The following is a 13,821-nucleotide window of genomic DNA, read 5'->3' as shown; positions in this document are numbered from 1 at the left end:
GTTACTGGGTTGATCTCCCCCGACCTCTGACCACTTGCTAGGTTTCCAGAAGGCCATGTCTTCTCTCTTGCCTCCCATGTTACCATCCCCATTACTTTCTTGACCTTAGAGTTGGACTTTGACCCCAGCTATACCTTAGCTGGACAAAGGTACAACACCTCCCAGTTAAACATTTGTGATCTGGGACAAAGCAGATCCTAGAGCATACAACCAGGTTTGTATTTTCCTAGACTTCGTTCCTTCTCAGAGCAGTAGTTCAGCTGGGAAGGGTTGTGCAGGGTGGTAAGAAGGAGGGTGGTAGCTGCACACCTATTAGCCGTCCCAGGCTGCACAAAGTGGTCAATAGACTAGGGTAAATGGTGAAGTTGAACAGTGATAGAGAAGAAAGTCAAGCTATAGAGTATAAAGGGAAGTAAAAGACTAAAGGAAATGTGTCACAAATGGTCTTCAGTTTCTCTACTAGTCTTATCAAGGAGGGGAAAAAAGTGTGTCACACTCTGTCCTCCCTCCTTTGTTTCTTATGGCAGGCTGCCACACTGCTTTGCTGTTGCTCTTTTTTACCTCAGTAAAGAATTAGGCATTGGGGTCCACTAAATGTGCAGTAAACCGGTTAGTAAAATAAGCAATTAAAGATAATTAAAGCTGTACAGATCTATGCAGTAAACTTAAACCTGTGCCTGTGTCACACAATAAATAAGAATTTGGTCCAAAGCAGCCAAGGCTGGGAGGAAAGGTCGGTTACTGATCTTCTCCCCTAAACTACTAGCTGACAAGAGACATGCTGGCCATTCAGGCACACAGGGTAAAACTACAAGTAGCCTCTGTTAGTTCTTACGCACTAGTATTCATCAGGCTCAGTACCTCTCCATTGTAATTGAAATGTCATTATAGTCTGAAAAGTACTTGGTAAAAATAGAGCATTTCTCAACAGATCTGCCCCTAGCATGTATTCAGAGTTATAGCTGCTTACGTCCCTGACAAAAATAAATGTACTAGAGTTTATTCTTGTTAGCCCTAATAAGCCATTGCAGCTATGGGAGAAGGAGCTGGAGCCTACTCTGTTTCATGTATCCACAGAATCGAAGGCTGAATGTCAGTTATAGAATTGTTATTAGTGGTGCTGATACAGGTCACAGAGAGTACTCAGATTGACTTTCAGATCACAGGTTGTGTTTGCAGGGCTGGCAAAAACCTTTCAGTTGGACAGCTGGGATCTGAAAATCACCAGCAAAACATGGAACCCGTTGATATTCTTTTACAGGGTCACTTTTCACAGGTTAAGACTTGGCTGAATTTCCCCCCTAAACTTCACCTTTTAAAAATATTACTCTGTGGCCGGTTTGTTTTTGAAACTTATAGCTAGTTTCTGCATTCTCACCCAAACTTCCTCCCCCAAAAATCTTTCTTCACTTTTATAGCCCAAGTCCCATCTTCTTGTGTTAGTAGCAGCACAAGCAACATGAAGGGAGCTGAAGCATTGTGACCTGGGCTGCTACTGTTCTCATCCCGGCCTCCTGTTCAGGGACTTGGGGAGAAGCACCTCTGCCGTGCAAACCAGGTGAAAAGCTGGTGCAGGAGAGTAGCACACAGCTGGAGAGTTCAGTGCCAACCAGCAAGCAGTGAAGCTGAGCCTCTGTCCCCTGCCCAAATTCCTGTAATCCCCCTATGGGCCTTTGTTAGTGCTTCTAGGAGGGGAATCTGCCGTGTCTCTCTACCTCTTCCAAAGAAGTGAGAGTTGGAGAGTTTGCATGCCCTGCTGAGAGAGAGGCCTGGGTGGAGATTCACAATACTGTTTCCATTCCCCTCCCGTTTCCTCCAACCTACTGCATTCAGGCAGTCACTGCTGCCCTCTGGTGCTGCCAGGGCCACTTTTGCCAACTGCACAGGAAACTGTCTGGTCAAGAGAGTATGGGCGGGCACATTTCTCTTTAAAGAGGGCAAATTAGTCAGGGGTCCCAAAATAAGTAATGTTTGCATGGATGTGTGCGCATATATATTTAAAGATTAAGATTGGTCATTTGTATATTATCACCTTCACTTACTGCCTGCATCTACTGCTCTCACTCAAGGCTAACTCGAGGGAAGTTAACTTGAATGTCAGTAACTTGAACCATCACTACAGTGAAGACATGCCCACAGACAAGGGAGGGTCTCTGCTGTCATAGACTTCCAATGGAAGGCGGCATCCCATCATCCTGACTTACAGATCTGTTTACTTAGTTTTAGTCTTGTTAAGGAGGAAATTAGACCTTTTTCTTTTTACAGAGATTATTCTCTTGTGAGGCACTCTCATACTGTGATGATGGGTACCATATAAGAACTTGGATAGAGAAACTTCAGCATGCTTCAAACAGGGTAGCAGCTGATGTGCCTAGAAACTTTCAGACACTGAGTGGTGTGACCAACGCAAGTGAAACAGAGTAACCAAATTATCAATTCAAGAGGCAAAGTACTAAAAAACCACTGATGCTGGACTATTGTGTCCAGAGCATCAGACTGTGTTAGTTAAACACCATCCAAGGGATAGCATTTGTTTTAAAATTCTGCATTTTCCCTTGTTTGATGCAGTGGGTATTATAACTTAAAAAAAAATTCCACATTGCTTTTCTGGCTTTTGGTCAAAAAATGGCACATTTTCTGTGAAATTCTCATATTATCAGGTCTTCGTCAGAGAAGTCAATAAGCCATGAAGTTTTACTAATCAGAATTTCACATCAGCCTTTACAAAATAAATTCAAAAAGCTGTTTTTAGTTTACTGTGCTTCGTGCTAATGATTTTGAGTGTGTTTGTGTGCGAGGCGTGGGGAATCAAACCTGTCATGTTTTAATAGGTTTCATGGTTTGCAGCACTAAACAAGATGATAACCTTGGCTCTTTATAACAACCCCAAATTACTTGAAATGTACAGGTGATAAACCCAGGCTCTAGTCTGCCAATAAAGTTAAGTGAAATTGCACACAGATCATCAGAGTGGGATCTCATTTCATTTACAGTATCGCACAACCCAGTGGTGCTAATGTAAAACCTACATGACATGAAAGTGTCAAGGCCGCTGTGCAGTGCTAAAGACTCACTTTTCTCCTACCAATTAGATAATATTTGAAGTGCAAAACCATGATCACATTTTTCTTATTCTGGCAAGAACAGAGCTACAATCCTTGTTAACTTTGCTGGTAGAGTTTTTGTTAAAGGGACACTACTTTCAAGGTGTTTATTTCAGAATATTGACGTCTATTACAACTGCTGCTGAGAAGAGCTTTACCCTGTCCATTTAAAAGCAGTATTAAGAAGTTTCTTCTGTTTTCAGAGGTTTCAAAATGGTTTTCAGAGTGAAGCAGTTAGAGTTATACAGGGGCAATTAAAGTGCGTCTCCTGGTGCTCAGCTACCATGGAGATAGTTTGGGTATAAAAACCCAGATAGAACAGACTAACACTAAGATGTGACCCTGCAAGATGTTGGGTGCCCTCTAGTCATTGAGTTCAATGAGCACCTTGGAGACCAGGCCCTGGTTCTACAAGACATCCTGCAGCCACCCTCACCTGTCGTTATTATTTGTATTACCGTAGCACTAGGAGCCCTAGTCATGGCTTTGAGATAGAAATACAGTCTGGAGAGAGTAGGTATCCTAGCCCGCAGTATGTGACTGTGATGGTTCTCAAGGCACCCAGGACTGCAAATCACCTTGTTACCTCCTGTCTCCGGAGTGAGGAAGTCTTTCTTGTAGCTGAGTATCAGCTCCCTGATACCACCAGCCTTTCATTCGCTCAAGCACTCTTCTCTGGGCTTTGCCAGCCCTAACTTCGCCTTGCATATCAACAATAGGTGTGTGCCATTCCCTGAGTCCCTTTGAATCATTCCCCTGTGATATCCAGCCCCTGACACTGGCTACTCACAGAAATCCCAGGTCCTCTGTACCCAGAGGTGCAGTGTCCTTGGTTTACCAGTTTTACCTTACGCCATCGCTTCTGTAAACTGCACAGCACTTGAGGACATCTGATAAAATAAAAGTAGGTTTATTTTAAAAAGAACAGAGATTTAACTAGAAACAGGAGAGAGTGGGGGAGAAGGAGACTGCTCGTGCTCAGCAGGCACCACTCCAGGCATGAAACATTGGTCCTGGCCACCAGCAGGCATTAAAGATCCCATTCTACTTCTTGCAAGTATAGGAGTGTTAGCTGTACAGTCCTGGCTAGCTTGAGTTGTGGACAACTATTCATCCTGCCTACATGAATTTACCCTGCTAGATACGCTTCTTTGAGTGCTTGCACATGTCCATTCACAGTGGGTGGGTGTGCATGCCACGTGCACAGTTGTCAGAGAACTCTTTTCCCTCAGAAGTACCTGTCAGGGTGGCCCGAGCACCCTTTGTCCCCACACACCACTGCGGGCTGGTAGAAGAGGGTGGAGCTGCCCCCAACCTGCTCAGTTCCTTCTTACTTCCATTGATGGTTGTTGGAGCAATCTCAGACTTGTCATAAGTGCTTCCCTCACTCCTATCATACATATACATATTTGTTGTTGTTGTTAGGAATTAGTTAAGTTGAAGTTAGTTTTAGCAATATATTTTAGTCTTCGGTCTTTTTTGGAACTGTTTTTCATCTTTTGGTACTGGGATCGGTACCAGAACAATGTCACTCTCACCAGATTTTAAGTCCTGCAGGACTTGCGCTAAACCTACGCCAGTCAGTGACGAATGTTTGGGAGAATTCCACATAAGTGACAAATGTCACATTTGTAAGGGATTTAAGCCCCGTTCAAAGAAAATAGCGAGCCTCAAATGTTTACTCATGGATGCAACACTTCACCCTCCATCAGACTCATCTCACGTGGAGAGCACCCCAAGTACATCAGTTTCGGTATGGAGTGCACTGGAGATGTCTGCAGCTCCTTCGTCCCTTCTTTAGGCTCGGTATCTTACTTGGGTGTGTCCGTGCCAAAGCCAAATAGAGGCAGAGCTTCTACGAGACATTTTGGCAAGAGTCACTCGCTGGAGTATTCTTCAGCTAAAAAGGGATCACTGCCTCTGGAGCCTGTATGAGGTCTGTTGAGGGTGCCCCTGAGGGTCTCTGTGGCAGAGCCATCAGGCATTGCCACTCCCAACCATCTGCAAGGGACCTGCTTAGCCTCTTGATATCAGTATCCCTGGAAGTGCAAAAAGGTTTACAACCAGTAATGATGCCTACAACGCCTACCTCACTGCTTCAGGGACCCACAGTACCGTTATCCGCCAAGCTTCCGTAAAGGCCAGTGCAATCGAAAGGCAAGCCTCCAATGATATCCCCAGTACTGCCATCTCCAGGTTTGGGCTATTTATCCCCAAGTCCTATCTGGTTCTGCCTCCCTCTCCCACTGTTGTCAGACATTTTGGATTCTTTCTTTTCAAACTCAGAGCTGCATTCGTCTGTGCCCCATCCAAGACAGAGGGCATACCTTCCATCAGAGACTTGGGGACCATGGGTCACGCAACAGTTGCAACACTGGCCTTCCCTTAAGGGGCAATGGTCCAGTCAAGGATGGGCCCCAGGCCCATATCAGTGGCCATTCCATTATGTTAACCAGGCAATCTACTTGCCGATGTTCTTCCCAAAACTCCATGCTCATAGAGATAAGGAGAAACTTCATTTGTTGGATATAAGAAAGGCTTTAGCTTTCTTCCTGGAGCACATTAAGTCCTTAAGGTCCTCCATGCAGTTGTTTGTTGCAACTGTGGACAGAGCTAAGGGCCAACCAATTTCCACTCAGAGAATCTCATCCTGTATCTCTTCATGTATTCATTTATGCTACTAATAGGCTAATATAACCCCAACAGATAGGGTATTGACACGTTGCACTAGAGCGCAGGCAACTTCAGCAGCTTTCTTGGAGCAAGTGTTGATTACAGACATTTGTAAAGCATCAATTTGGCCATCAGTGCACACTTTTGCTTCTCATTATGCCATTTCCCATCAGTGCAAGGATAGTTTTGGATGGGTTGTCCTACAATTGCTGTTCAGGTAGACTCTGACCCCACCTCCATGTTTATCTGCCTGTTTGTCACCTATAGTGGAATGGACACAAACAAGCACTCAAAGAAGAAAAAACTGTTACCCACCTTTCTGTAACTGTTGTTTTTTGAGATGTTACACATGTCCATTCCACGACCCTCCTTCCTCTCGCTATTGGAGTTTATCCAGTATGAAGGAACTGAGGGGATCGGGGCAGCTCTGTCCTCTCATACCAGCACACAGTGGTGTGTGGCAACAGAGCTGCCTCAACTGGTGCCACTGAGGGAAAAAGTTCTCCAACAACTGTGCACGAGGTGTGCGCACGCGCGCACACACACACTCTGAAATGGACACGTGCAACACATCTCAAAGAAGAACAGTTACAGAAAGGTAGGTGTGATGGGCTGGACCCCCCTTCCGGGGTGCCACCTGATGTATTGGGGTCCCACTGAGCCTGCCCATTCCACCAGTCTGGGTTCCCTCACCCTGTCCTGCGTGCACGTACACACACAGGTGGGGACACGCTCAGCTGTAGAATCACACAGAGTTTGCAATCAGCTCTGTGTAGGAGGACTCTGCTCAGGGAATTGCCCAGCACTCTGGTGCACACACCCTCTGGAGTGTAAACCCAAAATTATATTGTCTGGCGCAGTATAGAGATCTATACAGCGTAAGCTCATGAAATTCGCTCCCTCCCTCAATGTGTAGGAAGATATGCACAGCTTTTTGCGCTCCTCCCCCCCCCCGCCTCGTTATGAATTGCACAAACTGGATTTTAGAATAAACAAAAAACAAGTTTATTAACTATAAAAGATACATTTTAAGTGATTATAAGGGATAGCAAACAGAACAAAGCAGATTACTGAGCAAATAAAACAAAACATGCAAACTAAGCTTGATACGCTAAAGAATACTGGCTACAAATAATAGGTTCTCACCCTAAATGTTGTTTTAAGCAGGTTGCAGAATTTCTTTGGGGACAGACAGCTCTTGCTTGCAGCTTAAAACTCCAGGTATATCCTTCATGGGTCAGACACCGTTCCCAGATCGGGCTCAGCCCCCACCCCCCAAGTTTAGTTCCTTTGTTTCTTCAGGTGTTTTCCTTTCCTTCCTTCCTTCTCGGGCAGGGAGGCAGTGGAGAAGAACCAAGATTAACTCACTCCCCAGCCTTAAATAGGATTTACATATGGTGGGAATGCTTTGTTTCCTAGCTTGACCCCCACCCCCTTTCAGTGGCAAAATATCAGAAGTCCAAAATGATGTCCAGTACCAGGTGACATGATCACCTGACCCTGCAGTGTCAAAGCAGCAGCCCAGGAAACGTCTCAGGAAGGAGGGAGAGTAGTATCTTCAAAGTCCTATTGTCCTTCCTCATGGCCCATCCAGGCTGTTTGCATACTGTCTGGCGGGTGTTCCCCAGGTGAAAACAAAGTTGTAATTATTACATAGTCAATATTTCTAACTTCAGATACCAGAAATAATACATGCATACAGATTGGATAATCACATTCAGTAAATCATAACCTTTCCAATGATACCTCACATGACCCATCTTGCATAAAACATATCTTAGTTATGCCATATTCATATCATAACAATATTTCTATGAAGAATATGGGGCATAATGTCACAATAGGTAACCGTTTATTTGCAAGGTATTATCCTCCACTTTCTTTCTAAGGTATTGTAGTGTTTGTATGAGTTAAATAGCTGCCATATTCCATCTTAGAAGTGGGATGGGGAAGGGATAAAGAGATTCCTTTCCTTTATATAGTAGTAAAACATTTGGGGAACCTTTGAAAGGAAGGTTGCAATAAAGTGTGTCTTTTTAATTGAACAGCAAGCCCTTTAAAAGGCATCTCTAAATAAGATATTCACCTAGTTTTGAGTTTTGGTATTGTAATGTTCTTTTCATAAGAAAAACTACTCTTAAGAAATGTCTTTGCAATAAAACTTCTTGATTCTGCATTGCATAGTCTCTCCCCTTTCTAAGAGCACTCTCTGGGATTTCAAAGGTGAGATTTTGCAGAAGTGCCGTTGGAGCACAAGTGTGATTGAAAACCAATGAGACTTGTGCCCCTAAGCGATTTAAATGCTTCTGAAAAATCCCACTTCAAATGTTTGTCTACCAAGGATGGTGCTGTAATGAGGGTAGAATGTACAACCATTAAACTGAAAGACTTTAATTTGTTTACTCCTATTAATAAAAGCCACTGTTGAATTTAAACTATATTTGTATTGTTGCAGCTAATTTAGTTAACATGACAGATTTGTTCTGCCTCATCAATGCAGTGCTCAGAGGCCTGATTAGTGATTAATCATACCTCACTCCATTTTTTTGCTAACATTAATAAACATTTCCCATGACTCTACATATAGAATCAACTTAGCTGTTAACTTGTTTTCATCCACCTCTTGCTTTTTTTTTTACAGAGGGGCCATGAAACGGGTGGTGAAAGCAATGAATCGAATGGACCAGAAGAAGCATGAGAAGTTTGCAAACCAGTTTAACTATGCATTGAATTAAGTTGCAAGAAAACAGAGGACCAAAGAGGAGAATTAACAAGACTGCAGCTGTACAAAACATTTCTCATACACCTTTATATTCAAACTAAAATATTGTGTTCTACATTTTTACTGGGGTTATTTTTTAATTAGTGTCAACTTCTGGTAACTTATTAATATTTGATAATGAACATGAATTTTAGCAAAGATGTGTCTGTACATAATTGAATGCATTTAACAATTTGATAACTACTTGGAATTTACATTAAATGGAACAAGCTTTATGGCTTGTACTTATTCTAATTAAAATGCTGAGATATTTTCCTTTCCTAGTGGACTGATATCATTTTTACATTTCGGTGTCAACAAAAGAGGCTGTTTACAGTTTGCTGTGACAGGAGAAATCCTGGCTGAAGGCAGGATCCAAAGCAATTAGATTTGTGCAAGCGATCACTGTAAAATGTATTGCTCAACCTATGGCTCTTGAGCCTGGTCTGAACTCGAAAAGTTTACCATTCTAAGCACCATCCTGCCCCTAGAATGCCTGTAAAAACGCCATCCCCACGTACAAAAGGATTCCAAACAGTCTACATGCATTCAGAAACCAATGGGATGAGACTTGCTTTCAACAGGTCTAAGAACCACTTCAGTCTGAATAGTTTTAGTACCAGTGGAGTTGCTGAAATAGCTCAGTTAGTTGTCCTACTATCATCCCACAGTGCATCTGTGGCCTTTTCAGATGTTCCAGACCCACTGCTTCTGGGAGTTGTGCCACAACCTGTAGGGTAGGTACCCAGAATGCATTGCAGTTGAAATGGTTTAGAAGAGCACTACTGTGGAGCAAAAGTATGAGGGTTTTTAAAGTGATTCTACAAAAACAGCAAGGAGTCTGGTGGCACCTTAAAGACTAACAGATTTATTTGGGCTACCCTCTGATAAAGTGATTCTGCAAGGCTAGTCTGAAAGCAGTGAATTGCTTGTGCTTAAACAAAGTCTGTCCAACCACTTCATTTCTGTCGGATAGAAATGGAGTTCACGTGTCTGATGGGCGCTTTACTTGCTATGGCTGCATCTCAAGCAGGGTGAATGGACCATTGATCCAGCATTGAACACAAGACTACAAGGTCGGGCAATGAAGTGCTGAGCGAGTCAGGAAGGAGGGAAGGGTGTGTCGTTTAAAGTTGTATTTTCATGGGTACTACATAAGAGTTTTTGATAAAATACTGAATCCGAATTGTTTCTCCTGCTCTGAATGGTGTTCGCTTAGCCTGCTTTCGCCTGTTTCAGGTGCTTTTCGAAGTATTAAAGAAATTAAAAATCTTCAGTCTAGCTACTGACCAGATCTGACAATAGCTAATTTACAACTGTGGCAAATACATATCTTGACATGTGCAAGCACCGCTTGGAAAGCAGTTAATACTGAATCTTGATAATTTATCTTGCAGTGGTTTGCAGCTTGGGAGACTTTTATTTTTCTCTGTGGTACAAGTATTTAGAAGCTGTCGTTTCAAATCACAACTAAAGTTCCAGATATTTCATTGGGAAGTTGGAACTTCTAAGGCCTTGACTACACTAGGAAATAATGTTGTCAGGCCGGCTGACTTGGCAATGAATGCAATTTAACTGTAAGCATAGACAAGAACAAATTATGATCAACATTGGATCAGTTGAATCATAGAATATCAGGGTTGGAAGGGACCTCAGGAGGTCATCTAGTCCAACCCCCTGCTCAAAGCAGGACCCAATCCCCAACTAAATCATCCCAGCCAGGGCTTTGTCAAGCCTGACCTTAAAAACCTCTAAGGAAGGAGATTCAACCACTTCCCTAGGTAATCCATTTCAGTGCTTCACTACCTTCCTAGTGGAAAAAGTATTTCCTAATATCCAACCTAAACCTCCCCCACTGCAACTTGAGACCATTACTCCTTGTTCTGTCATCTGGTACCATTGAGAACTGTCTAGATCCATCCTCTTTGGAACCCCCTTTCAGGTAGTTGAAAGCAGCTATCAAATTCCCCCCTCATTCTTCTCTTCTGCAGACTTAAACAATCCCTTTCCCTCAGCCTCTCCTCATAAATCATATGCTCCAGCCCCCTAATCATTTTTGTTGCCCTCCGCTGGACTCTTTCCAATTTTTCCACATCCTTCTTGTAGTGTGGGGCCCAAAACTGGACACAGTACTCCAGATGAGGCCTCACCAATGCCGAATAGAGGGGAACGATTGCGTCCCTCGACCTGCTGGCAGTGCTCCTACTTATACAGCCCAAAATGCTGTTTGCCTGTGCTAGCAGATGAAACATTTAAGTGGTTGATTCAGAAGGCTAAGTCATGTGTTTGAATGCTGTCTAGGTGATTAGATGCTCAGTGATTGTCATACAGCAGGAAAGAATGGTAGTGGTTAGGGAACTGGCTTAGGATCTGGGAAATAGGAGTTCATGTCCCTGCTCTGCCACAGCCCTCCTTCACGATGTTGGGGAAGTCGTTGTGCCTCAGTTCATCTGTAAAATAGGGATGTAATGCTTCTCTATCTCATAGGGGGTGTTGTGAGGATAAATGCTTAAAAGATTGTGAAACGCATGGAGAATTACTGTTGAAAAGCAAAAAGAGGCATCATTATCATTACATGCAGCTGTAGGATCTTCTGGACTAATGTCCACACCAGTCACAGCAGGGGCGTAGCCAAGTGTGGGCCTGAGTGGGCTGTGGCCCACCCACTTATCTACGGTAGTCCCACTAACCCATTCCCGGCTCTGCTCCCGCCCCCAGCGCTTGCCCAACTCCGCCTGCCAGGGAGGGTGGGGGGTCGGGGTGCACGCAGAGTGGGGCAAGCCCTGAGCGCCAGGCAGGTGGGAGCGCATAGATGCGCATTTTTCCAGGGCCCTCCAGTTTTTCCAGGGCCCCTGGTCAAAGCGTCTATCACCCCCCTCCCAAGGGGCTGGAGGAGTGGAGAGGCTGCCCCAATCGCTCTTACCGTCACCCTCTGTCATTGCCCACCCAAGTGTCACATCCTGGCTATGCCACTGAGTCACAGTTATCGGTTCTGGTAGTAATATTAAAGATTTCAGTGGCCATAAAGATTGAGAGCCTCCTGCTTACAAAACAGCAGTTTCTTTCCCCACACCCCACAAAAGAGAGGGACACAATGGCACTGTTCTTCACGGTGGACTTGAGTTAATACTATAAAACCCTTGGAAACACTAGACCCACTTCAGTTGCTCCCTGCACCATATACATTTTTTTTCTTCATTTCTTTAATAACCCCTTGCTTTGCTTTTTCATTTGATTTTTCTGAAGGAAGATCAGTAGATTTAGGCTGCTAGGTAAGAGATTGAAGTCCAGGACCTCCATGGTCGCATTCTCTGAAACACTTCCAGTTCCACACACAGGGCCTGTTAGACAGGCAGAACTGTAGGGTCTCAATGCATGGGTAAGACAATGGCGTAGGCAGGAGGGTTTTAGGTTTATAAGGAACTGGGGAACCTTTAGGGAAAGGAGGAGCCTATACAGAAAGGATGGGCTCCACCTAAACCAAAACAGAACCAGAGTGCTGACATGTAAAATTAAAAAGATCATAGAGGAGTTTGTAAACTAACCACTGCAGGAAAGACGACAGGTGCGGAAGAGCACATGGTTGGATCGGACATATCCCATAGGGGAGGCTCTATTAAGAGGGATCCTCTATATCCTAGTGAAGAGGGGACGACAGAAGTTGATAAAGTACAGGAAGGAATGGAAGAGAAACAGTCAAATGAAAAAAAAGTCCCATTTAATTACATCACATGAAGGCAGACAGCAAAATAAGGACAAATTGTATAAGTGCTTGTATACAAATGCTAGAAGTCTAAATACTAAGATGGGTGAACTTGAGTGCCTGGTATTAAATGAGGATATTGATATAATAGGAATCACGGAAACTTGGTGGAATGATGACAATCAATGGGACATGGTTAATACTAGGGTACAAAATATATAGGAATGACAGAGTAGATCTTGCTGGTGGGGGAGTGGCACTATATGAAAGAAAGCATAGAGTCAAATATAGTAAAAATCTTAAGTGAATCAAATTGTACCATCGAAATTCCATGCTTGAACAAGAAGAGTATAGCAGTAGAAATATACCAGCAACCACTTGATCAAGATGGTGATTGTGATTGTGAAATGTTCAGGGACATTAGAAAAACCTCTTCCCCACCCCTTCTTGGGAGCCACTCTCACGAAAACATTTTCTAACAAGAAGTGGAATCTCTCTGACATCAAGGAGTGATAGAGCGGGTTCCTCTTTGGTCCCAAGGGAGGGTTTTTTTACTCAACATATTACCTAGTCTCCAAGAAGGGTGATTGGAGACCCCTTCTCATCCTTTACCATCTCAACTGCTTTATTTGCAAACTCAAGTTTTGCATTGTCATGTTGACATCTATATTTCCGTCCCTGGAAAAAGACAGCTTTCGACATGAAGGACGCTTACTTTCATGTGGGCATTCACACCACTCTCCAACATTGTCTCAGATTTATAGTCTGCTCTGACCCCTTTCATTACACCCTTTCCGCATTGCTGCCACCCCCAGGGTCTTTACCAAGGTGTTCTCTGTCATAACTGCTTCTATCAAACTCTGTGGTTTCACAGTCTTCCCCCTACGTTGACGATTTAATCCTTGTCACCAGGTCATGCCAAGAGGCCCATGTGTCAACTTTGACAATGCTAAACTCCTCTGAGGGTCAGAGTAAACACCAAAACATCTGTTCTCACCCCTACACAGACTTTGGACTTCAACAGAGCATCCTTAAATTCCATCACAGCAAGGGCTTATTTGCCAAGAGACTGGTTTCAGACTGTGAATGTTATCATAGATCAGATCATAACCAACCCCAGAAAGCTTCTCAGACCTCTTGCTCTCTCTTGCTTAGGCCATCTGGCCTCGTGCCCTTACGTCACACCTTTTGCAAGACTATACCTTTGTTCCCAGAAATATGGCTTCAAACTGTATATTCGCCAAACCAACAGTCCGTGGGCACCATAGTGACTGTTCCCACCAAAGTGATATTGTCACTGTCATGGTGGAAGAACCCCTGTCAGGTTTTTGTCAGTGTTTCCTTCCTTGCCCCCGCAGTAGACAGGCCAATCATTACTGATGCATCCCAGGTGGGGAGCTCACTTGGACAACTATACAGCACAAGGCACTTGGACATCTCGAGAGTCTAGGCTGCATCAATGTTCTAGTGTTTGTAGAGCTTGCAAAACCTTTCTCCTGTTCATTCATGGTCACCGTGCCCTCCTAATGTCAGACAACATCATAATAACCTTTTACGTTAACAAACAGGGAGGAGCGGGA

At 43.8% G+C, this 13,821-nt stretch overlaps 1 protein-coding gene across 3 annotated transcripts in view; it reads left to right on the top strand.

The window, feature by feature from the left end:
* The window catches only part of UVSSA (UV stimulated scaffold protein A), a 99,175-nt gene extending 90,374 nt beyond the window's left edge, over nucleotides 1-8,801 (top strand). For all 3 annotated transcript variants that reach the window (XM_024199057.3, XM_024199056.3, XM_029910688.1), the window contains one exon: nucleotides 8,419-8,801. In XM_024199057.3, coding sequence (XP_024054825.1) covers nucleotides 8,419-8,512 — 94 coding nt within the window. In that variant the 3' untranslated portion in view covers nucleotides 8,513-8,801. The remainder of the gene's footprint in view (nucleotides 1-8,418) is intronic.
* The last annotated feature ends 5,020 nt before the right edge of the window (nucleotides 8,802-13,821 follow it).

The sequence above is a fragment of the Terrapene carolina genome, unplaced genomic scaffold (assembly GCF_002925995.2).
Source record: "Terrapene carolina triunguis isolate 2854851 unplaced genomic scaffold, T_m_triunguis-2.0 Scaffold66, whole genome shotgun sequence".
In the NCBI taxonomy this organism is placed as follows: domain Eukaryota; kingdom Metazoa; phylum Chordata; order Testudines; family Emydidae; genus Terrapene; species Terrapene triunguis.
This window is presented reverse-complemented; position numbering and strand designations above follow the sequence as displayed.